Genomic DNA, 25359 nt, shown 5'->3' with positions numbered 1-25359 from the left:
CCTTAATCTTAATCTGTTGCTTTTTTCACTTTTTCATCTTTGGGAAATAATATGAAGGCCACTCTACGAGTCTAATCAGCCCTGAATGAAGAACATACTACAGTCGACCATGCTACACTTAGTCACTCCAACAGCAAAAGGAAAATACATTGTGCATGGCTCCATCTGTGTCCCCTTCCATTTTGCTGTCAGTCATGATTAGTATCTTATTGTTCTAGGTGTTGTCTGCACACATAATCCCTGCCTCAAAGTCCTTCATGATTTGATGTAATTTACAATCGCATTTACGCTTTATGTAGGTATAGATGTTTCTGCAGCCCTCGCATCTGCGGTGTTTGTAAATGGGTCTTCAACAGCCGTTTCTTCCTGCAGGCCTGTGGCAGTCTGTTGCTGACTGAGGCTGCTAACATATGCCATAGTGTTGCAAACAGTATCATTTTGAGGGTTGCCTCTTGTCTAAACAGGCCATCCTGTGTGCATGCTAGCAGGGAAAGTTCCAAAGCAAAGTGGCTTTGGAAACGCTGCTGCCCACAACATGAATCTTCTTAAGCTGAAACCCCAGAAATGCATATTTATCTTAACCACTGTTAAGAAAACGAAATGGCTTACTGTGGAAGAGCAGAATTTGTTAGCATCAGCCTTTTTGGGAGGTAGGGGTGGAAAGAGGAAATAAAACACAGTCCTATATTAGAAATGATTTGGCGGAAAAGTTTACGTGTCAGCTTGCTTGCAACAAGTCTTCCATTATGTCATGAGCTAGACCATTCAGGCTGCTCCCATTGTGAATAAGGGAGTAGAAAAATGGTTTTGTGCTTTCGTAGCTCAGGTGTTCCATGAGAGACGTCTGCCTTTCTCCTTCCCCAAAGAAAAGCTTTGAAATTTTGCAGGAGATCGTGCATGAACACTGCTCCAGCATATCGGTCAGTCCCTGGCTTCCAACTTCCAGAATGCCGGTAGGCGAGCGGATTTGTGGAGGGTTAACGGTGTGTTGGCGCACTCTGTGCCTCTGTTTTGACATTCAGAAGAAGTTGCTTTCTTTTGACTAATTATATCTTTACCTTACATTGTCAGTGATTTTTATTACATAACACACGTCGCCAAGATAATCTGAGTGTATCTTCCCAAGTTCCCCTGTCTTGAACAAAAGCTGTCTTCCTAGCGCAGAATGGGGAGTACCTTTTCATCCAGCATCCCCTCAGATCTCTGAGTAGCTTGACAGGTGGCATGATAGAGACTAGAGGGAGCAGATCAGAGCCTGGCGGTAAAGGGCTCGGTTTATTTAATTTGGTGACAAGCAACCTCCTCCTCCGACTAGTAACAAGTGCTTAGATTGCAACAGTGGAAGAGGAGCCTGCTGGGTATTCTCAGGGAATCAGTCTGACATTGGCTTGCTAACTACACACTTAGCATGTTGATTAGTAAAGGCAGGCACTGCTTTGTCAGATGAGACTTAGAACTCTGGTCCTGCTCTTCGAAATCACGAGGGATCCAGTGGCTTGCTTTATAAAAGGAATATCCCCTTACAGCAACACAATTGGATCGTTGCAGCCGTGCCACTGTAAGGTCTTCCAGATAGCCGCTGTCGGCATAATTAAACCATCCCCCAACGAGTAGCGGTAGCCATGTTGGTAGGAGTCTCTCTCTCACAGGCTCAGTGCTGCCCAGGCTGGCACTTATGTCCAGAAAACTTGGGTTGGCGACTGAGGGGTTGTTTCACGCTCCTGACTGACACAAGCGCTAGTATTGGCAGAGCTAGCAGGTACTGTATTGATGCTGTGGCAAAATTTCACTTCAGATCATTTTGTCATGCTTATATCCCAAAAAAGTATTGGTCCTGGATTTGGCATTTTGGTCTCTCTAGCCAGGTTGCTGCTGTTACCATGAGTCACAGTAACTGGAGCAAATCCAACCGTACAGGCACCATCTGCTAACAAATTTCATGTAATGGGGACAGGCTAAAAACCATAATCAAGGAAAGGAGGCAGCGACACAGCAAATATTTCCATCAAGTAAACGTTGTAGGTGATATTTATGTTCTTGAGTGATATATACTTTGAGGGCATAGCACAATTGCATCTTGAGAAGGGTGTGTGTGTGCGCGCGTGTGTGTGCCATAGAATTATAGACATGTACCGGGCTCGACAAAGCATTGAATCGACTCGCCTGTGGCGAGTAGATTTCAGCCGGGGTGCCCCGTTTGCTTGCGGCAAGCGCATGCGCAATACAGGTCTTGCGCATGCGCACTGCGGGGCTGGCGAACCACCGCTTTCACTGCTGTTCGTCAAGCCCTGGACATGTAGAACTGCAAGAGACCTCAGTTGATCAAGTAGGCCAGTTCCCTGCACTAAGACAGGACAAAGCAAACTCTAGACCAGAGGCTCTCAAACTGGAGGGAGGCACACAGCATGTATTTTGGGGGCGTGAGATGCTGTAGGGGAGGGTAAGTGCACATTTTCCCCACAGCAATCAGTAGTCTAGGTCATGCTTATTTTTACCCTCTTGCTGGCGGTGTCGCTGTCATCAGAGCTGGGTACGAGGTCAGTAGCCACCACTGTCCTGTTGCCCATCTCTGAAGGCAGCGTCACTGCCAGCAGCGGTGGAGTAATAAGGGTGTCCTGCCACCTTTCCTTCTGTGCTGCTGCCTTCCACGCTGGGTGCCCAGCCAGCAGCCGCTGCTCTCTGCTCTGCAGTCAGACTGAGCCGCTGGAGAGTTCTCTCTTGATAGTGGATGAGGGAGGCGCCTTCTCTTCCTCCTATCTGAGGAAGAAATGATTGCGTGGTTGGGCCTCCAAAACTCACCTCCGTGTGGGTGAAGAGGTGATTTGCCCAGTGGCCATCGTGCTTGTTTCAAATTCCTTCCTTTCATCTAGCGCACAGAGTCCATATTCAGAGTGCCAGCCTTTCCTCCGGGAAAACTTCTTATTGCAGCACAGTGAGTTGGTATCCGGCATAGAGATGTAAATGATTACCTAGTAAGCCGTAGGCTTACTGGAGAGGTAACTGGTTAACTGGAAGCCCTGACAACCCCAGCCCTGCACCCTAGGAGGGGGCAGGTAGGCCCCGGGCTGGGCAGCCCCCTCTGTGGGATCCACGGTTAACCAGTTAAACATGTTGTTTAACCAGTTAACGGTCTAACCACTATTTGAGATCCCTAGCCCAGCCTGCACTCTGAGGGCTATTCTGTGTGTGAATCTTTGAAGGATCCAGTTTCATAAGCGGTGTGGTGTGGTGTGGTTAGCAGAGCTGTCCCGGGAGCACTGGGTACTGTTTGGAGCTTTACTGGAAGGCTCGGCGAAGATGCATTTTTCCTGGAGGAGGTGCACTGCTTGCTATAAAATACTGTGTCTTGCTTTCAGGTCAGCTGGTGGTGTGCACGCTGTGCTCCTGCGTCATGAAAACCAAGCAGATCTGGCTCTTCTCTGCTCACATGCTCCCTCTGCTGGCACGGCTCTGCCTCGTCCCACTGGAAACCATTGTTATCATCAACAAATTTGCCATGATTTTCACTGGCTTGGAAGTGCTCTATTTTCTGGCCTCAAATCTTCTAGTACCATATAATCTAGCAAAATCTGCATACAGAGAACTCGTCCAGGTAGGATGCACACAGATCCTAAGAGGTTCATTGGTTCGGATTGTGGTGGTATTGTATATTTTGTTGTCTGAAAAAGCGGGCATTGCAAAATGTCTTAATTATGTTTTCCTATCACTCTGTATTGTTTGTCTTCGTTACGTCCTCTTCCACTTATTTAAACAGCGCAGACTAGCCATTAGAGCAATAGTCTAGAGTCTAACCATGACTGATTGCTAAGCTCACTGACTTGCTTGACCTCCATTGTAATTTTTTTGGATAAAAACATATTTTTATTGGATAAAAACAAGGGCTCAGTCGGATGGATGTTATAGTTGATAAATCTGAAAAAAAGCTGCTCTTGGAAGGCAAATTGCACCCACAGATACAATTGCTGTAATTCTGGGGTTGATGATAATGCTTTATTCAGAAAAGTGGCAGTCTGTAAGTACAGCTTATCTTGACCTGGAAATGAGAGATGCAAGAAAAAAACATGAAACCAAGAACAAACTATGAATAACTTACCTGTCTGGAATATTAAAATACATGAGCAACTTTGTATACACGTAAATATCCATTTAGAAATTCACTCCTAGCAAAGGTATCCATTTTCCCATTGATGTGCATAACTTTCATTAAGGTCAGTTACGCAATTTGGTTGAGAGACTTCCGAATTGGCTTACTGCAAATTAGAACAGACTGGAACATGGAAGTTTTCAGACAATTTTTAACAATGAATTTCCTGACTTTTATCAGGCAGAGTAAGTCTTGTCAAATTTTTCAGCCAGCACCAGGGTACGAACTCCAGCTGTTCTACTGATCCATTTGTAGCTTGATAACATGGGTGGTTCCATATTCTTTGGCTGCAGAGAGAGACAGGAATGAACACCAGTCCCTATGGAATGTTCCGGTTCTGCCAGACATCAGTCCCACGTTGCATATGGTGGTCCAGCAAAATGCAAAGTGCCTGGGAATAATGAAGTGTCTTGTATCAAAAGGAATGGAGAAGAGACTGAGGCCGCAGTTTCTGTGCTGCCTCTCCAATGAAAACAGTCCCCTGTCATCTCATTTTTAAAAATGGGTTCTGTGTGCAAGGCACTTTGACCTGCATGGACTTCCTTTGGTGTCTGTGTTTAAATGTTTCCAGAAACTTTTGCTTAGCGTGCGCAGACAGTGACCTGGAAAGAGGAAAAAAAAATTAAAAATGGACTTGCACTCTGATTTTGCTGCTATCGTATATAAAGAAGGCCAGAAAAATTCCTCTTCACAGAAACCTTCTTTTCTTACCTTAATATTCTGGTCTCGCAGTGGAAATCTTTATGGCTTGGTCTAGGCCAACCATTTTCTCCTGCAAACTTCCTGTTGTTATCACTAGCTGAGCCCCATGTGCCGTGAAAACGGTGAGTTAACTAGTGTGGATGAGCATCCTGCAGCCACTGCCATGTGGCTTAACACTGCTTAGGGCAGGTCAGAATGGCCCAGTGGTCAACCCTCTGGCATGTGCCAGATCCCCCTCTCTACACCGAGGCATCCACCAGCATGGTCTCCTAATGCAGTAACATTCCCTAGGGCAGACAAGGCCCATCTGAAACGGGAATTGTTTTTTCTTAACGTCGATTTAACCAGCACCTGACATATACTTGGTTGAAAAGATGTCTCTGTCACCGATTCAGTGCCCTTCATTTTTAAGTGTGAAAGCTCACAAGGCAAATCTGAGATGCCTTCCTGACACGCTTCACATTTCTGCAGTGCTAATACAAAATCTCAACAGCATAAATCAGCTGGTTTTTTTGGAAAGATGGAGATTTTTCATATCACTTCTGTACACCATAAAGAGGTGCAAAAAGCCTGAAATTCACCTTTTTTTAATGTAGCTTACCAATAAACCCATTTTAAACTTTAAACTGTTGTTAAAGCCACTTCAGCTAACACTTGATGCAGTGATATCATAAATGTACTGTCAACACTCCTTCTTCTTTGGCGTTTGGGTTAAGAACACTTCAATATCTTGTTGTTTTAATACCATCTGTGTGCTCAAAGGAAAAGCTACTCGAGTGTTTATTTTTGTCTACTCTCCTTACGACTTTATGGGCCGTTATAAGTGCACTAATTAAATTGTTTCTATAATCACTGTAAAGAGTTGAAATTAAGGGGGGGGGGGATGAGAGAAGGGTTGCCTCACTGACTCCCTTTGTCTTTCAAATCTGTGTTTACTTGTCAATGCAGTACTGTTTTGGCCTTGCGAAAAAATGTTCTAGTACAAACTCTTCAAGGAGTATTGCTCACACTATGTTTCTACCAATTCACTATGCAAATAAAGGGCAAACTCTTCATGTGTGGCTATGAAACAATTTGGAAGGTATTAACAACATGCTGCTAGAATAATAAGCAGCTACCGCAGAGAATAGTAGTTTGCAATGTATGCTAGAGAGAACTGGCTGGAATTAGGAGAAATGTTAATGCCTCGGGTAAATCGGGTGGGGAGGGGGCTGCCTCTGAGGCACGTTACCTATCCTATGCCAGCCTCAGCATATACTTGTAACCTTGTTGGGCGGCATATTATGATTCTCATCTGATTTAAATGAAAGCTGGAAAAAATATGATAAATGTCCGTTTGTTTTTAAGGCGCTTTCTGCTGTTGAAAGCTAGAACCTATTCATGAAACTAAAGTCAGGAGGAAAAAACGAGCCCGAATTCAGAGCTGGTGTAAGTAGAAGCAACTCCATTGAAGGTCAAGGCAGATGAATCTGCTTATACCAGATTGGAATTTTGCCCAAACCTGATTTTAACATGACTCACTCGGCATCCCCTGCCATTGCTTGGGGGTAGTTGCTGACTTCAGTGATACCTTAATCCAGTAGCTATGACCTCACGGCTATTTCCGAGGCTCTGGAACGGTAATATTGCAGGCAGGAGTTTGTAATACCAGTGGGAAAACTTGGGAGCAGGGGATATCAAAACACCGAGGTTTTTAGTTGAATCTTCTGAACCCACCAGCTCGGGAGACTAAACCCAGTGGGCGGGTAGGCACAAGCAGCTTTTTGTCACCTTTATGCATCTTGGATTCTGGACTGTTGGTTGGTCTAACTTTAGAGCAACTTCAGGGGCTGCCTAAAGGCTTCAGAGCTTCTCAGAATCCCCCACGCTGCTCGATAGTATAGGTGCACCCTGCCTCTGTGCAGTGTGGCCCTGTGCCACAGGGTCATTGCAGCTCCTTTGCACTGTCGGAGTGGGGGCTACACCTGGCCACCAAACTTATATGCTGCTTGTTAAATCAGCTAGGATAGAAGTCACGTTATCCAGGACTTCACCGACATATGGTTGCCAGTGGTGACAGGGATCTGCAAGTCTATTTTGCCTACTCAGCCTTTCACTGTAGAATACTAGTGGCTATATGCTTGTACAGCTGGTCCCCGAGTTACGAATGCATCGACTTACGACTGTTCATATTTACAACCAACCTCCTATACAGCCGGAACCAGAGTTACGAATGGAATCCGCACTTACGAACAGCGTGGCCGTACGTCAGTGAATGTAATCTGACTTACGAACAGATCGAGTTACGACCTAGTGTTTGGTACGTAACTTGCTCGTAAGTCGGGGACCGGCTGTAAAGTATGAGTTGGTTTCTCTGTCTTAAACTGCATGCTTGTTAGCAATTACTCCATAGCCGTTGTTTGAGTCTTGTTTTGGGTGTGAGAAACAGGCGTTTGATGTAAAATAAAGCCACGTGTGGAAATGTTAGGGATGAATAATTTACCTGTCACCTTTAAGGTATTAGCCTTCCAACCTGAAGTTCCAGCTCCCTGAAAATCGTTTGTCTCGTAACCCCCCACACCTCCTGGGAGTAATGTCCCATTTAGTAGCACTGAGAAAACGTGTCTGCTGTACAGCCTTTCCTATTAGCCAGTATGTGGTGGAGGCACGTGGCTTTAGCGCCCCTAACGTCCAGGTCACCCCTCTTGCCAGCAGTCAGGGTCTATCGGCTTTGGTCACCTAATACTAACATTGTATAAGGAACAGCTTAAACTTCAAAGAGTCACTGTCCAGACCAGGGGTGGGCAATAATGTTTGAAGGGGAGCCACTTGCAAAATGTTCAGAGTGGTCGTAGGCTGCCCCAGAAGGGCTTTGGGCGGAAGGGGCAGTCCTTTAAATAGCAGGAGATAAAAGGGCACGCGCCTCCCAAGCAACGCATTAGCGGCGGGGCAGGAGCTGTGAGCCCTTTCAACTCCTGCTATTTAGAGAGCTCACACTTCGCCGCTGCCAGGAAGGCGCAAGCCCTTTAAATGGAAACAGTTGAAAGGGCTCTCAGCTCCCGGCCCTGTCCCGATCACATTTCCTGGCAGCGGCCGGGAAGGCACAAGCCCTTTAAATGGAAACAGTTGAAAGGGCTCACAGCTCCCGGCCCTGTCCCGATCACATTTCCTGGCAGCGGCCGGGAAGGCACAAGCCCTTTAAATGGAAACAGTTGAAAGGGCTCACAGCTCCCGGCCCTGTCCCGATCACATTTCCTGGCAGCGGCCGGGAAGGCACAAGCCCTTTAAATGGAAACAGTTGAAAGGGCTCTCAGCTCCCGGCCCTGTCCCGATCACATTTCCTGGCAGTGGCCGGGAAGGCACAAGGCCTTTAAAAACAGAAGTTGAAAGGGCTCACTCCTCCCTGGCAGCTCCCAGGCAACGCGTTCGGGGCTGGGGCCGGGAGCTGCCGTGGGCTGGATCAGAGAGCTAGGTAGTCTGGATCCAGCCCGCTGACAGCATCTTGGCCAGCCCTGCTCCAGACGTGCCCATTTGGGGGTATTTAGTCTCCGTGTCTAGACACTTAGCACCTGCCTTCAACAAAAGGTCAAGGAGGTACAAAGTCACAAAATCCACGTAACTGACCCATTTGTGCCACATGAATCTGACTCGTGTTTTGGGTTTTTTTTCCCTGTTATCTCTGCAAACATGCAGGGTGTGAACAAATACAACAAACTAGTCTTGTCTTTGCCTTGGTCAGGTGGTGGAGGTGTATGGTCTCCTGGCACTGGGGATGTCTCTGTGGAACCAACTGGTGGTCCCTGTTCTCTTCATGGTGTTCTGGCTTGTCTTATTTGCTCTTCAAATCTACTCTTACTTCAGCACACGAGATCAGCCTGCCTCCAGAGAGAGACTTCTCTTCCTCTTCTTGACAAGGTAATTAACTTGTGTCCATAACATGCTGTTTTCTGTACATGCATTGTTTATATTCCTGAGCTAAGGTACTGTCTCCTATAAATGGGGGAGTTTAAACCAGCTGATTTATTCTAGTCCCCAGTAAGTATTTATTTGGATCTTACAGCCACCGTGCATTTTAGTCCAGTTAAGCCTTTTGCTTCACAGCAGCTCGGTGCAGAAGGGTATTAACAGAGTTGTGGAAAAGCGCCCAGTGAATACCAAATAGAACGTAGTGATGGCGAACTATTGTAGCAGCCATGGCCAACCCGTGGGTCGTGAGCTGCATGCGGCTCTTGCCCCCCAAAAGTGCGGCTCGCGAAGCTGCTCCTGTGGACCCCCCCGAATTGTTCCTGCCAGCTCGCCCCCGGCTTCCCTGTGCTTACTGGGTCGGAGCTGTGGGTTTTAAAAATGGCACCCAAGATGGCGGCTGTCTTAAAGGGGCAGCCTCCTTTTTAATTTTTTTTAATGTTTTTGTTTGCTCAACAATTGTGTTCGGGGGGGAAGAGAGCTCTTTTTTTTTTCGCTTGAGAATTCTGGTGCGGCTCTCCGCTGCTGTTTTGGCTCTTTTGTTAAATGGGTTGGGGTTGGTCACCCCTGCACTGTAGACTCAAAGCTCCAGGGGAGATGTTTTCACAGGGCTTCCAAAGCTGTCACCTACTGAGGCTAGTTAACTGCTTCCTCCGCTGGTACTTGTTTGTAGGATTGTGCTGTAGAGTCGGGGTGTCTGTTGTGTCCTCATTGCTTGGTTTCCAGCTGTGACAGGAAGTGCAGCAAGCCCATACCATACATGGAGGTTCAGCGATGAACAACAAGCATGGGGAATTCCAGCCATCCTGATATCAGCAGAATCAGAAATAAAACAAAGGGAACCCCCTCCTCCTGTATTTTCCTCAGGAAAGAGAGACTGCGGCTTTCTTTCTAATGGTGATCCTAAAAATCCCAGTAAATTACACTATTCCCCAGTTAGATTCCTCTGGAAACTAGATTTCAGGGTCCCAGACCACTTGTTACTGTTGGGTTTGTTCTGATGGGTGTCTCTATTAGCAACCCACACTCTGACTGGCCGTTTCACCGACATTCTCAGTGCCTGTGCTGTGTGGGCACTTTTCATACCTCTTCCCTGCCTTATGTTTTTGGCATGCATCCTTCTACAAGGCCTGGACAAAGCATAGGACGCCCTCCCTTTCTTCTAACCCACGCAAGTCAATACCTTTCCAGCATCCCCTCATCTCCAGAGTTTTTGTCTGTAGAATAACCTGTCTGACGCCTCAGGATGAAGGCTCTAGAACATTCCATCACCCACCTTTCCCATGTGGCCCTGCGTCCATCGCAGTGCTTCAGCTCGTTGATACCGAGGAATTCCAGGCGCTGGCTCTCATGCCATCGTACAATCAATAATGCTGCATTACATCTTGAATTTTCAGTTGCCCCCCAACTTTATTTTACAGTTTCACGGAAGTGTTAATTTTGCACAAAGCAGAATATGATGGAGTTGAAGAAATTGCAGGGTAGAAGACGGGCTTTTTGGCTGCTTGTGAAGAACTGGAAAATGTGACGCTCACGCTAGGGGCAGAGATGTGAGAGTCCCTTGACAGCAGGGCAGGAAGGAATCTGGGGATGATAAAATGGCTCGAAGACCCTGTCGCTCTGACATCGCTGAGTCACTCAGAGCTCCCCACTGTGCCGAATACGGAAGCCTGTGCTCTAGTAGTGTGCATGCTCGTCTGGCCATGAGCAGAGAGCAGAGGTTTATTGGCACAGGCAGGGGGACTTTCACTGTCTGACACGCCTCATGTATTTGGCAAATATTGTGGCTGTTGCTACAAGCAAAGCTCTGAGGCCAGATTGACACTCTCCGTGCAAGTCTCAGAGTTGGTCTTTGCAGGCTCGAACCCTCTTATTCCAGTTACTGAACTGATTTCAAGTAATACACAGGTTTACCTGCTGCAGGCTAAACCGCTTCTAGTTCTCACGTTGGGTTCTGAAATCGTGTGCCCCAGAATTAAGGGACAAGAGTATGAACATGTATCAATCACCTACATCGGGTAGAACTTACCTGCCAAGTAGCACAATAAATCTGTATCTTCATAATTCCCCAGAGCTAAGCAAGAGGCCATCTCCAAAATGTTACTAGCTAGACTTTTTCTGTAGACGCAGTTGCAACACTCTGGTTTGGGGATGTGATTCCTTAAGGCATCCTTCCTGGTGAGCTTTGGGGGTTGCTATCATCTTTTTATCTGCCCAGGAGATTTTTATATCCTTGTTTTGTGGGCTAAAGAGGCTTTGCCGTGGTAAGAAAATGAAACCAAAGAAAGCTCCAGGAGTAATCTCTGACAACCTGTTTAGGAGAGGAAGTTAAAATATCATTTGCTAGACAAATGAATAACAGCTTTTCTGGTCAGCCAGAAGACTTCACTGTAGTGCAGTCTACTTAGTAAATAGAAAAACGGTTTGTCAGAGAGCAGTCTGTGCCCACATGCCCGGTATTAGTGGTAATGAATTACTTCCTAGAGCTGTACGTCTCCAGAATTGAAGAAAGAGCAACCACAGTGCATTAATAGCAATGCTGAGCTTCCACAAACACACCGCAAACAAGATCACCACGCGGCCTTTGGTGTGTTTCTTTTGAACGTGGTAAGAATCGAAACCTTTGAGAGTTGCGAGCTCACACCTAGGGGCATACAGATAAATCTGGACGCTCTCCAGTCCTTTGAGGGTTTTAAGCTCCTTTCCTTGCATGGTAAATGATCTCCATTTAAACATCTCCAGGGAGGGTGGTAGATTCTTAGCCAGAAGGGTTAAAAGTTCTTTCTGTGGCGCCTACCAGGAGGCTCAGCTATGCTGGATCAGACATCTTAAATGTCATTCCTGGCAACTTTGAAACTGGACCCTGGAGTTAATCAAGTATCAGAGGGGTCGCCGTGTTAGTCTGAATCTGCAAAAGCGGTGAGGAGTCCTGTGGCACCTTATAGACTAACTGAAGTGTTGGAGCATAAGCTTTCGTGGGCAAAGACCCACTTGCATCTGACGAAGTGGGTCTTTGTCCACGAAAGTTTATGCTCCAACACTTCAGTTAGTCTATAAGGAGTTAATACAAAATACCTTGCGAAGTAGGGGCCTTCCATACGGAACATCGCACGTGGCCAGTCCAGAGAGGGAAGACACCAGGCCAGGCTCATCTGAGAGAGACTTCTGACCCCTTTCCTGGCCAGGTCTTTCCTGTTTCTGGCCACACCAGAGCAACATGCTGGGAACTGAGGAGTCGCTAGAGAATCACTGTGCCAGCCTCATCCGATATAAATCTTTTCCTACCAGTTAGACAAATCTGTCTCTTCTGCACGTTGCACTTGATGCTTATTGTTTTGGTGTGCTGCAGCTGGGCCCTTCCCCGCTGAGGGCTTTGGAGGGCATTTGAGCGCTCTGAGGAGCCGATGGTCTGTTCCAGACGCTGTGCTTTCTCTGCGTCGATGTACGCCATCTCGCAAAAGGGATTGTATTGCTCACTAGTGAATAGGGAGGGGCTGAGTTACCAGGACTGTGCCCTTGATTTTGTGATGAGAGAAACTCTTCCAAATTCTCGGCTTTGGGTTTCTTTCGAAGAGAGCTGCCATTCATGGGTAGAGGCCTATCCAGGAAGTTAAGAAGCTTCTAGTGAGCAGGTACCAAAGGCTTTCAGACCCTATCCGCTAGCGGAGGAGAGCGATTTTAACTTGATGTTGGATTGCTGAAGCCTAAGCAGAATGCTCCGTAATAAAACATGAGATGTTAATTACATAGGCACTCCAAGAGGAAATGCCCTGCCTTTGTTGGCGTTACCTCCCTGGAGCCGGGGGAAACGTTACACATGGATGAAGAGGACCAGTGCTGCCTTGCCTTGCCTTGCCTTTCGCATGTTGGAGCCGTTTGCTTCCCCGTGCTCCAGCAGTGTATTAGATGCTGCAGTGTGGCGTCCGACTGATTTCTCTGGGAAGAGACTGATGTCCTGAAGGAGCCAGCCTTGCTCTAATAACCAAGGGTGCCAGCATGTGGCTCTGAGTGGATTAGCTGAGGAGTCCCTGTCCTTAGGGGAAGGCGAGCACAGAGCGGCTCTGCGCCCCCGCTTTCCAGCCCTGCTGCCATCAGAGGTGGGGGGACGGACAGCCCTCACGCACTGCAGGCTGCGGGTCTCGAGCAGTGCGACTCCCCTTACAGGCTGCTGCACTCCACAGAAACACCGAGACTGCACCGAGCCGGGACCGCACTCAGCCTGCCCCAGGAGGTGTGAGCGGAAACCACTCCTTCGGGAGCCTCCAATTTGGCTGGACCCTGCTCTTGAGACAGCTGAGGGTTCACCTGAAAGCGTCAAGTGGGAGAAGCCGCCTCCCAGGAAGCCGGGCAGCCAGCCCCTGCAGGCTCCGCTCCCAGGGAGGTGGCTTCGCTCTGGCTGAGCGTAACGGCACCATTAACCGATAAGCATCAGCTTATTGGTTAAACAGTTGGCCCGTTACACGCCAACATCCCTGCTTTTCAGACCACAGTTATGAAAAACTTTGTAATAGCCACTTGTATGAGCACTTTATAGGAACTTCCCGCTCAATACCCTGGCAGTGTGTCTGTGGGTAAGACCTGACCAGTGAAACTGATCTGCTGTAACTTTGCTTCTCCTTGGGGTAATGGGATTGAAATGCAATTGAGAGCCTCACACTGCCATGCCTGAGAGTCAGCGCTCTTCAGGCAAGAAAAAGCAAGCTAGCACCACCATGTGGGGCTTTCTCAAAGCACAATCTGAATAAGCAACCGAGGACCCCATGGGATTGCTTGTGCGGTGATGGACACACCCGTGTGATTGTGACAGTGTAACAGTGACTCTGACACTGGGTATCACAGGGGAAGGTAGTGGTCTGTTCTCATGTAATTTTATCTCAGCAAAAGAACATCCTTGTATTTGAGGGGCTGCTTGTGTTTAAGCCAATCCAGAATTCTTTTTATTAATTAAACTGTTTCCCCCTTAGCATTGCAGAATGTTGCAGCACTCCATACTCGCTCTTGGGATTGGTGTTCACAGTCTCCTTCGTTGCGTTGGGAGTTTTGACCCTCTGCAAGTTTTACTTGCAGGGCTACCGTGCGTTCATGAACGACCCTGCCATGAACAGGTGAGTGCCTGAAGCGCGTTCAGAATTGCATAGAACAGAGGTTGACTTTTGTTAAACTTGAACATTATTTTTAACTCACGCTAAACGCCTTAAAATGCATAGGAATTCTGACAGGCAGCTTACGTACTAGTGCAAATACACTGCTTTAAAGGGTTGCGATGGACATGTCGACCATGAATCTTAGCATGGCAGCCTTGCAGTGTTGCTCCTTGGGATTTTAGGTTCTTTGCAGCATCTTCATTGGGAGGAGTGGCCGAAGGAACGTTCAGATGTTTAGAAAAACAAACTGTGTATGTACAGGTAGTCCCCAAGTTACACGGATCAGACTTATGTCGGATCCGTAGTTACGAACGGGGATTGTAACTGATCTGGAAGCGGCCGCAGGTCCGGCCCGGTCCTGCGCGGCTTTGCTCCGCGTCTCCCTGGTCTGCTGGGGGGGACGCAGCTAGTGCCCCCCCAGCAGACCAGGGAGATGTGGAGCAAAGCCCGGGGCCTGTGGTAGAGCAGGTGGGGCGCTGCCGGTTGGTCCCGCAGCACCGCTCCTTGGCGCTACTGGACCAACCCGGCAGCACCCCAGCTGCTCAGCCCCAGGAGTCCTGATTCAGCCGCTGCTGATCAGTTTCAGCAGTGGCTGAATCAGGACTCCTGGGGCAGAGCAGCTGGGGTGCTGCTGGGTTGGTCCAGTAGCGCCGAGGAGCGGCCGCGCTACTGGACCAACCCAGCAGCACCCGAGCTGCTCTACCCCAGGCGTCCCCAAGTTAGCCGCTGCTGAAACTGACCAGCAGCTGACTACAGGAAGCCTGAGGCCGAGTTGCTCTGCCCTGGGCTTCCTGGAATCAGCTGCTGGTCAGTTTCAGCAGCAGCTGACTTGGGGATGCCTGGGGTTCTTAAGTTGAATCTGTATGTAAGTCGGAACTGGCATCCAGATTCAGCCGCTGAATCTGGACACCAGTTCTGACTTACATACAGATTCAACTTAAGAACAAGTCAGAACTGGTGTCCAGATTCAGCGGCTGAATCTGGATGCCAGTTCCGACTTACATACAGATTCAACTTAAGAACAAACCTACAGTCCCTATCTTGTACGTAACCCGGGGACTGCCTGTAGTTACTTTAACTTACTGGTTCATTTCCCCCCCATGGTACTACATGCAACATCCGAGCCACTTTTGAGTAGAAGATTTGCCCAGGTTACTGTGGAAAAACTGCCAAAGGATATAGGCAACTCGTTTCTCTTGTGAGCGTGTCAACTGTCTGATGTAAAATTGGGGAGGGAGGGGTTAACGTGTTAGCTTTTACCTGGAGTTCAAACGCTGGTTCAAGCCAGAAGTGAGGGACTTTTGTCCTGTGGGTTCTCAGTGAGTGGGACTTGCAGTGAGCCTGCCCGGGAACGGCGCAGGAGTGTTGTAGGGTGGGGGGAAGCAGTCGTGCATAGTCCGTGCTGTGCTGTGACTGCTTCAGGACGGTGCTGTCCGTGTCTGCGTGTTAGAAATACGAAAATCACTTTCGGTTTCAAAACCAAAGGTGTGAAAGTGGGACGTTCAGGGGACTCCGTATTCTAGATTTAGCCCCGATGCTGAATTGGCGGCTTTCAAAATGGATCCGTGTGGTAGGGCTCCTGATAGGGATGTCATTGCTAGACTGTTCTTTCAGATGAAGCAAAATAATTCACATCTGCATTTTATTTTCCCTCTTCCTCCAAACGCCGTCCCGAAGGGGGATGACGGAAGGAGTCACTCTCCTGATCTTGGCGGTGCAGACTGGCTTAATCGAGCTCCAAGTGGTCCATCGTGCATTCCTGCTCAGTATTATTCTCTTCATTGTGGTAGCGTCCATCCTTCAGTCCATGCTGGAGATTGCCGATCCCATTGTTTTGGCGCTAGGAGCTTCACGGGACAAGTAAGAGCTGCACTTTGTAAACTGAAAGCTACTTAAGTCCTGTAGAGGTGAGCACGCTGATCTGTGGCCTAGTGGCCTTGTGGGCTGCCTCGCGGTAAGTTGTGGAAATCCATGTTATCGAAGACTAAATAGTGATATAGACGAGTACACAGACCTTCCTAGTTCCTTGTTCTTTCTCCTCCTCTCCTCCCTGCTCCCTTCCCCCTCACAGTTTTTCTGTCTCTCATACACACACACCAGCCCAGAGATGCTTTGCTACATGGTTCCTCCTTCTACAGGAAAGTGACCTGGGTCCCATGGTCCTAGTGGAGAATCACCCATGAGCATGTCACACGGTCTATCCAGGACCACGCTGGTCTGCAGCAACTGGGAAGTCGTCACCCTCTGTTGCGGGATCGAGAGCCCTGCTCTTGGCTAAACAGATACTCATTGGGGATGTCACGGAAACAGTCAGTTTTTCTGCTAAGCGCAGTAAAAGCTCTGGTACCGGCATCTCGGGGGAATGCTGGGTTAATCACACGCTTTGGCTCACTGAGTTGCACTCTGCCGGTGGAATGAGAATTTTTGAGGAATTGGAATACAATAAAATGAATGAAGTACAAAATACAGTGCCCAGGTGCTCCCCAGTCCAGAGGAACTCTGCAGTACAGAGGGGCTGGTTTCTTGGAGCGCTTGGGTGTCTCCACCTTTCTAGGCAGTGAGTTATCTTGTGACGCTTAGGGATGTCCGAGGTTAACTGGTTAACGGATACACTGATGCTCATCTGTTCCTGTTAACGGTTAAACTCTGCTAGGGTCTCGAGCAAGGGAGGAGTTGGCAGCCAGGACCTCGCGCATGCTGGGGTGCTGCCATGGCAGAACCTGCAGTGTGGGGTCGGGAGCCCAGAGCCTGTGACCAGGAGCGGGCAGCCGGTGCTCAGGGCCGGCAGCAGAGACCACGAGAGAGGGGCTAGGAGCCCACCAGCAGCAGAGCCCACAGGGTGGGGCCAACGGCCGGGACCCTTCCCTCCCTCCCCCTACCTCTCCGGTGAAAACATTTAACCGTGTAACCGATAGAATTTTGATCGGTGAAATGGTTACTGTTTGTGCACGTTTTTTCCGTCCCTAGTGACGCTCCATGTCCCTGCGGGCAGTGCATGGCGTCTGCCAGCTCACTAAACATACAGCAACCGTGAGAACTAGACTGAACATCATTTCATCTTGGATTCAGAAGGTGCATCCAGGTTGTTCCTCAGGGCCCCCCGAGAGCGACCTCCGTTGCCAGTGGGGATGTAGAAAGTGAGAGGAATTGGGCGGAATCAGGAATGACTCTGGCACTCCCCGGAAACTGCTTTTTGGAATAAATGGCTGATATCCGCTTGCTTCTCTTCTGCCTCTTTGCATAAAAGTGGAGTGCGGAATGTGGGATGACATCGCGTCCGGGCAGTATAGCCGTCCTGCCTACAACACTGCAGATTTATATGGGGAGACCTTAGAAATGCCAGCTAATTGAGCTTTCTAGTTAACTAAATGCCAGATAACAGCGCTTTTGCTGTTATGGCCCAGGGGTTAACCTCGGGAACCCCAGACTTTGGGGCAGAGGTGATGGGCCTGCAATGGGAGCTGTCTGGCCAGAGATATTTCCCGAGGAGAGGAAATACGGAGTCTCATGGGTTTCGAGTGGATGTTTAGATCTGCTGAGTTTTTTCCTCTTCTCTCTGGTTGCCTTGTTTCTTTGAGGAGCTTTGTTTGTCTTTGGTGTTCTGGCATGAATCTGTGTTTCCTATGTTAGTTGCATGTGTCTCTTCCCCTTATGTAACCTGAAAGCGTTATAAATAAAAGAGGAGGTTTATTTATATCCAGTGAGTCTGTTTGGCTCAGAGGTTGCTTGTGGTCAACACAGTCTCTCTGCAGCCTGTTAACTGTAAATATGCTAACAAAAGGAAAGAGTAGAGAGCCAAGAGATGACTATCTGGTTCTCTCAAACAGCCCTGATAGCTGCACATTTGTAACTGCGTTTGCCACCTCCAGAGCTGGATTTGTAGGGCATTCGGAACAAATGGGATGCAGAGAGCCACCTGCCCCAGCCCAGAAATAACTAACAGATAGTTACAAACTTCAGTTAACTTCGACTTTTTTGTTGTTTTGTCGTCTAACCCTTAGTTGCAAACTCGGGTAGTTCCCCTCTCTCCTTCCTTCCCTTCTGCTATCATTGGTCAGTTTCAGTTCATCTTATTTCTGGCACTAAATGTGTATAAAAATACATCCGTGAGAAATGCTGAGTGGTATAGCAAGGAATAATTAGAGGCATTGAAAAGATTTCCAAATGAGGATGCAAGTGAAAAGATTAGGACTGTGTAGGGAAGAGATTTGTAAGAGGGGACGTGACCAGGATCTAGAAAATCCTTTCACTGAACGTGGTGATTTTGGGGTGTATGTTTGAGAGAGTCTTTGGAGAAGGCAGAGCCATGTGCTTTCTTGATCACCAAGGAGATAAATTGCTGGACTCTGTAGCTGAGTTTTTGTGGAACCTAGTTCAGTGCTGGTGAGGTTTAACTTAATTGTACTCATATGATAAATTACATTAAGATAACTAGAGCTTTGGAATAGATGTCATTTTAAGAAACTTAATTAAATACCAATAAATACATTTCATTGCTTCTCATAAAAGCAAGGTGGCATCCGTTTGTACTGCAAGGAAACCAATTCAAAATGGATAAAAGGAAATACTCTTACCCAGTGCACAGTCGTCATGTGGCAGTGAGTTCCACAAGTTTAATATAAAGGCTAAGAAAGAGTCCAGTGAAACTCACCGTATGAGACATTTTCGTGGGGGAACTTATGTAGATATATTAGCATTTAAAATAATCTAACAAACTTTTATGCTTCGGAGCATGATTGCCTAGCACGGATTATTCCAGAGGTTCTAAAAGGCTTTCCTGGATTTTCATCTGAAGCATCTGGTGTCAGAGACGGAGACAATTAGTTGAACCACTGACCTGATGTGCTGTGGCAATACCTATTATGTAACTTGTAGCCAGCGGGGCTGACAGCCACTGCAGCCCTGGGGCAAGATGTGGGGGAGGTGGGGCCACACCCCCGGGAGAGGCTGGGACAAGGGTGGTCAACCCTTAGCAGTGCCCAGACTTCTGCCTGCTCCCCCCCCCCCCCCCCCCCCCAGCCCTCAGAACCACACGGAGTGGCGCTTCTGGCCAATTCAAAGGGACTTGGAGCTCTGGCCGCCACCACCACTGTGGCAGCTGGGAGCTCTGGGCCCCTTTGCATCTCTGGGCCCCAGGGTAATTCCCCCTCCCAGCCCCCCTGCCCATAGCAGCCCTGCTTGGAGCTTTCACTATTTTGCCCCCTCTCACTGAGGATGCACCTTCGCGCTTGGTGCTAGGAACGGCGCGGGGCTGGAAACACACGTGCTTCCCTCCGGATCGGCATGTCTGTGCTGCCACTCGCTCTGCGCGAGGTACGTCAGGGCTCTTAGTGGAAACCCCTTGAGCAGAGGCCCCCGCCGCGGTGCCGGACCGAGCATGCCCGTTGTCTGAATCGCAACCCTTGCCTTGTTCTGGCAGGAGCCTGTGGAAGCATTTCCGTGCTGTCAGCCTGTGCCTCTTCCTGCTGGTGTTCCCGGCGTACATGGCCTACATGATTTGTCAGTTTTTCCACATGGATTTCTGGCTGCTGATCATTATCTCGAGCAGTATTCTCACCTCCCTCCAGGTAAGGCCCGCTGGCCTCATGGCGGCAGTTGGCTTGTTTGTCTCCCAAAGGTAACGGGATCTAACCAGCCCCGTAGCGGGGGGAATATTTGAGCAGCGAAGCTGGGAAGTAAAATGTTTTATTTATCTCTGCCTGCGACTAGAGCCCTCGAGTGCTGGGCTGAGAACACAGGCGACTGAAATATTTATTCTAAACCACGTGTAGGATGGCAAGGGCCTACTAGTTACAGTCCTGCGCTGCCAGGCTGCGCGCATATGGCAGCGTTTTGGGGAACTTCGTGACAGCGATGTGGCGATAGCTGGTGTCCAAAACATGCACGCTGTCCTGCGAAGGGAGGCCGGCGTGGACCCTCGCTTTCCTTTTTCATTCACTATTTAAAAGCGCTTGGAAGCTTGCCTCTTCATTCGCTCTTTTGCAGCTAGTTGCTCGTGCCTGTAGCTGTGTCTATCGCCCTCCCTACGGGCTTGTCTCCAGGACACGGCACTGCGCACTAGAGGAGGGGGATTTCTGAAGTACACAGCACGTGCCATGCCAACAGGCCCATGTGGACCCTTCGGGCATGACCTAAAGGTTCCCTAGTACATACACACGGATGCCGTGCTGTTCCCAAGCGTGTTCCCGTGCGTGTTTGCCAGGCCGTGTAGACAAGCCCTGCCTCTAGCCTTGATTCTGCAAAGCACCTTTCCGCCGGTACTTAAGCACAAGTGTAGTGCTTTGCTGAGGACGGGCGGGTTCCCTTCGGCTTGACGGTTAGCGATCGGCTGGTGGGGGTGTTGGGAGGCCCGTTGTGTTCAGAGCTCTCTTACCCTCGGGGCCTGGCTGCTAACACTGTACGTGGGTCTGTTTCAGGTGCTCGGAACGCTTTTCATTTACGTGCTGTTTATGGTGGAGGAGTTCCGAAAAGAGCCAGTGGAAAATATGGACGATGTAATTTACTACGTGAACGGCACCTACCGGCTGCTGGAGTTCCTCGTGGCGCTCTGCGTGGTGGCGTACGGTGTCTCGGAGACCATCTTTGGAGAATGGACTGTGATGGGCTCCATGATCATCTTCATCCACTCCTACTACAACGTGTGGCTCCGGGCCCAGCTGGGGTGGAAGAGTTTCCTTCTCCGCAGGGATGCTGTGAATAAGATCAAGTCGCTGCCCACCGCCACAGAGGAGCAGCTGGAGCGGCACAACGACATCTGCGCCATCTGCTACCAGGTGTGCCTTTCGGGAGGGACTCGGGTGCACAGACCTGGGGGCAGTCTGCAGTCCTGCTCTCCGGCGGTGGAACAGGTGCCGTGGCTTCGGTTACGCTGGCGGTTCCATCCCCACCTTGGTGCAGAACTGGAGGTGGCCATCCCCCTGGGGCCTTAGAGCAAGCCCACATGGAAATGCAGGGATTGGAAGATGCCAGAGCAGCCTGTGTGGTGTCGGGTTTAAAATCCATTTCCAGGTTTGACTTAAGCCAGTGTGTGACTGACCGGGCCGGGTCTGGGCACAGCTGAGGGCATCCGCTCAGGGCAAATTGCTCAAAACTCGGGGCTCCTTACAGCCCCAGACTGGAGACTTTCCTAAATAGGCCACAAACTAGTCCCACAGAGCGCTTCAGCTGCCAATCTGGCCAGCCAGAAGCCTCACGAGCAAACCCCTCAGACACCCTAATCACCCCAGCTCTCCCTGTGCCCCAGTTAGCCCCAGGCCTAACACACAGATGAGGGGTTATAGACCCCAATCTCACCTCCCCCAAACAGGTCCTTCTGGTCCCAAGAAGCCAGCCACAGTTCTGATCAATTTACCCTCTGGATCTTACCCACAAGATCACGCTGGGCCAGTCCTTTCGAATCTACAATCTAAAGGTTTATTACTAAAAGAAAGAAAAGCCTGAGAGTGAGGTTTAAGGAGAATACATCACATGCATCGAATCCCCCAGCTCTCGATACAGGCTCTTAGCAGAGATGTTATAAACTGCTGGCTTAAAAGTCTCTGGTGCACATCCTATGTCAGGACGGGCCCACGGTTCTTCCCGGCTCGTTGTTCCCTACAAGGCTGCATCTGGGATCAGGAGCAAAACAGAAGACACAATGGAGGGTGCCACATGGCACTTATACACCTCTCCTGGCATCTTCCTGGCCAGAGAAGGTCACATGGTCCAACGACCTAGCCATGTTGGTTTGCAGGTATCAGTCCCATTCCTGAGGTGTGTATTGGCAGCTAGAGATTCATTGTCCCCTTGCTAATTAGCATAGCTATTGGCAGAGCTCAGCCACAGACAATTTTCCAGCATCCCTCCAGAGTCCATGTTTCTAACTCCACACACAGACATTATACCAGTACACGAATAGCCACACACAGAATCAGTAGAACAGAAGCTTTTATGTGACACCTCCCATGGCCCCCTTTGTACACACTTCGGGGCCAACACCCCCCCATGGGTGCAGCAGCCATCTGGCTGCTCCCCTCAAAATTGAGTAACGTGACAGTGTCGGAGATTCGTTCATGTTTCCCGGTGAGTTTGGGCCAAGGTAGTGGCAGGCGTAGACCAACCACCCCCTTCTTCGTACTGGTGAGATTGCTCTTACCGCTTCCGTAAGACTGGCCTGCTCGGGTTGGCTTCACGTGGTGACTGAGAACAGCCGCTGACTTTGCATTGAAGTCCCAATCCCTGGGCCCGTGGTGTGGGGGTGCTGACACCCCTCCCTTCCCTCCCAGCTGACGCCAGCAGCAGAGCCAGTCGCTGGAACCGCAGGCCTGGAACCAGCAGCAGTCCTGGGCATGTGGGGCCGCAGCCAGTACCCGGTTGCAGAGCCCCCGGAGCGTGGGGTGGCAGCTGGGTCCCTGGGAATGGGGTTGGCTGCAGAGCCTCCGGTGGGGGGTGGGCACTCGGGACCCGGGGCTCTGGGCCAGGAGCCTGGGGTGCTGCAGCACCTCCCCGTGTGCCTAGTTCCAGTGCCTACACCTTGGGCTGACTCTGAGGCTTAGGTCTAAGCCCCTCACTTACACTGTGCTGCTCTCACGCCATGGTGCTTACAAGTGGATATTGGTGCCGTCTCCCTGGGCTTTGACTTTCTGGCTATTCCTTGGTAACCCGCGCCCTACAAGAGGGTACATACCAATCCCGGGGGGCTGCTTTTAACTGGCGTAGGCTGACTTCCGCGGGCTTGCACTCGTTGGGTCAGGAAGCCTCCTGACTGCGGGGTACCCGAGCTCTTCGACTCTTCCCCCGCAGCCTTCCTGGTTCTGTGTGCCTGCTGCCAGTCACACGGCAGCCGGCGTCTGTAGGAACGTCCTTCCCCAGCATGCCTGAGCATTTCCACTTCCGGGTGCAGGAGGCCCGCTGGAGTAGGAGGGCAGGGTGTTTGGCTGCTGTGTGATATCCTGGTTTTTGTTGCTTTCAGGACATGAAATCGGCTGTGATCACCCCCTGCAGCCACTTCTTTCATTCTGGTTGTCTTAAGAAATGGCTCTATGTGCAGGAGACGTGTCCTCTGTGCCACTGCCAACTGAAAAACCCCTCGCAGCCGCCGGGACTGGGACCAGAGCCAGCTCAACAGCCCAACCCCGGAGCAGCGCAAAATACTGTTCACCGAGAAGCAGCTGAGCCTCTTGGTGTCGAACAGCAGGAGGGGAGAGATCCAGGAGAGAGCCCTTGTGACAGTGGGAAGGGCGTTGAAGGGCCAGGTGCCCAGGAGCACGCTCACGACACCAAGAACGAGTCTGCGAGTTTGGATTGTGACTCTTGCCCTTCTGAGGCCAGCCGGGGGGAGGTGATTGCAGAGAGACCGACTGGAGTCCAGGAGGAGAGTGGCAGTCGGGAGCAGAGACTTTCTGTCCAGATTTGAAGTGACAGCAGACGATGTCGGAACAGACCCATGTCAGAGACCTGTGCCTGAATCAGCAGAGAACTTCCCCTTCCACGCTGGTGACACAGTTTAGCCGTTAATGCTGGTCAAAATGTATTTAATATCCCCGCTGATCTGTGGGCCGCCTGGTGGAGGCCATTCCAATGAGATCCACAGCAACGCCTTCCGAAGCTGCCTCGGCATTGCGAGGGAGGGAGAAGCTGGAAACCGATGAAATGGACAGCCTGTTTTCGGGGGTGGGCCAAGGGGGGGAAAGAAGTAGGGGGTGTGAGGTATGAAAGACCGATCCACTGGCTTGCGCTTGGGGCGGGGAGGGAGAACCAAACTCAGCGATGTCCCCAGGTACCCGTGAGAGATGTCAATGCTTTGGCCCGTTTTTTCTTCATCGACTGGAGCACAGCCATGATTAATGACAAAATTTTGTACAGCTCTGACGCCAAAATCAAAGATGTAACAGCATTGATTGTACCGGAGGAGGGAAGCGCTCTCATGCATTGTGTATGCTTGGGCATCTTTGGTGGGGCAATTACATTTGCATTCATGTAATCTGCAGTGACTCTTGACTTTTATGACAGAGTCTTCAATATTTTGATGTATATGAAACTTTTGTTAATATTATGCACAGTGCGGGCCTGTGTGACGTAAACTAAAGCTCTTGTGAACACTTCGGCCTCCACGTCCGCGTGCAGGAAGGAGTGGGATGAGTTTTAGGGCACAGATAGAGGCCCTGCAATACTGTTTGATCCTGTGTAACGTTTAATTCTTACAGCTGAATTAAAACAGTGTTAAACTCTGGCGACATTTGCACTTTTGGGAATGAGTACAGAAACGTGTACGATCAAATGCCGCAAATGCCCCTTTTAAAGCTGTTCGTAGAATTTGCACCTTTATTGCTTGGCCACGCATGTGTCCACCCTTTTAAATTTTTACATTCATCATGGCTTCACATAGAAGTAGGGACTTGGGGAGGGCGGGGGAAGGAAATTTTTTATGTGAATTTTGATATGAAAAGAAGCTAGTCACTTATTTATACAATAGGCTTGGCTCGGAAGTGTTTGTTTTTTGTTTTTTTCCAGAATTGGTATTTTTAATGTGGTATGATTTCATTTTGAGTAGTCAATTTGGATGTAGACTGACAGACATAGCTGAATGTCTTAATAAATTACATTTGAAGATTTTTACATTTGGTTCTGTGGCTGGTTCTCTGTTCCGGATGAGTTTGTGTTTCTCTCTGAGCGCGGCGGAGCTGGTATTCCCTCCCATCCCTCCCATGTGTTACTGCCCAATCCAGGCACGGACCATTCTACAGCTCGTACCTCCCTAAACCGAGACGCTCCGGCCCAGCAGCATCTGTGCTAGTCCAGCGGGACCAGGGATGTTCCTGGGGCAAGGAGGCCAGGAGCTCGGGGGCAGAGGGCTCAGGTCGCATGGGGAGCCCTTTGGTAGGAGGCTCGGTCAGTGCGGGGAGCCCCGCTAAAAGGGGGTTGGGCAGCACAGCCAGGAGCTCCGGGGCCGAGGCGCCAGGCAGGGCTGACAGCAACGGGGGGCCAGCTGGGCTGGAAGCGGAGCCAACGAGGGGCTGGGAAGCCGGTGGCAGGGGACCACCCCTGGTTCAGCAAATTCCCTTGCTCAAGACCTGCCAGGTCCCAAAGGTGCCGGACCGCGGAGATTCCACCTGTAGTTCTTAAGCCCCGTCGTTGCCTCCAGTGCCTGGCCTGAGCAGAGTGATTTCAAGAGTGGGTTGTGGGCTCTCTTCCCCCAGCCTCCAAACCGAGCGAGCTGCTTGCCGTGTTGTGGACTGCCGGCCTCCCGAGCAGCTGCCTCAGCCTGGGCTCTCCCTTGAGAGCTGGAAATAGCAGCAAGCAAGAGCCTGCTTCAGTGTCTTCCATAGTTATATGCTGCCATGTCTCCTTGGTGCGCCCCAGGAAAGTTTGCCATGTGCTGCTTCGGTCCTTGCCACTCCGTCAGGGGCTTAATAATAAGTTGAATTCAGTGAAAATAGGGAGAAACTT

The 25359-nt window shown here is 49.8% G+C and overlaps 1 protein-coding gene across 4 annotated transcripts in view; it reads left to right on the top strand.

Annotated features, from left to right (window-relative positions):
• RNF145 (ring finger protein 145) overlaps positions 1 to 24528 on the top strand; it is an 80083-nt gene extending 55555 nt beyond the window's left edge. For all 4 annotated transcript variants that reach the window (XM_075900645.1, XM_075900643.1, XM_075900644.1 and 1 more), the window contains 7 exons: positions 3357 to 3592; positions 8565 to 8740; positions 13753 to 13893; positions 15610 to 15792; positions 19352 to 19499; positions 20349 to 20705; positions 22883 to 24528. In XM_075900645.1, coding sequence (XP_075756760.1) covers positions 3357 to 3592; positions 8565 to 8740; positions 13753 to 13893; positions 15610 to 15792; positions 19352 to 19499; positions 20349 to 20705; positions 22883 to 23326 — 1685 coding nt within the window. In that variant the 3' untranslated portion in view covers positions 23327 to 24528. The remainder of the gene's footprint in view (positions 1 to 3356; positions 3593 to 8564; positions 8741 to 13752; positions 13894 to 15609; positions 15793 to 19351; positions 19500 to 20348; positions 20706 to 22882) is intronic.
• The last annotated feature ends 831 nt before the right edge of the window (positions 24529 to 25359 follow it).

This window comes from Pelodiscus sinensis, chromosome 17, assembly GCF_049634645.1.
Source record: "Pelodiscus sinensis isolate JC-2024 chromosome 17, ASM4963464v1, whole genome shotgun sequence".
NCBI lineage: Eukaryota > Metazoa > Chordata > Testudines > Trionychidae > Pelodiscus > Pelodiscus sinensis.
This window is presented reverse-complemented; position numbering and strand designations above follow the sequence as displayed.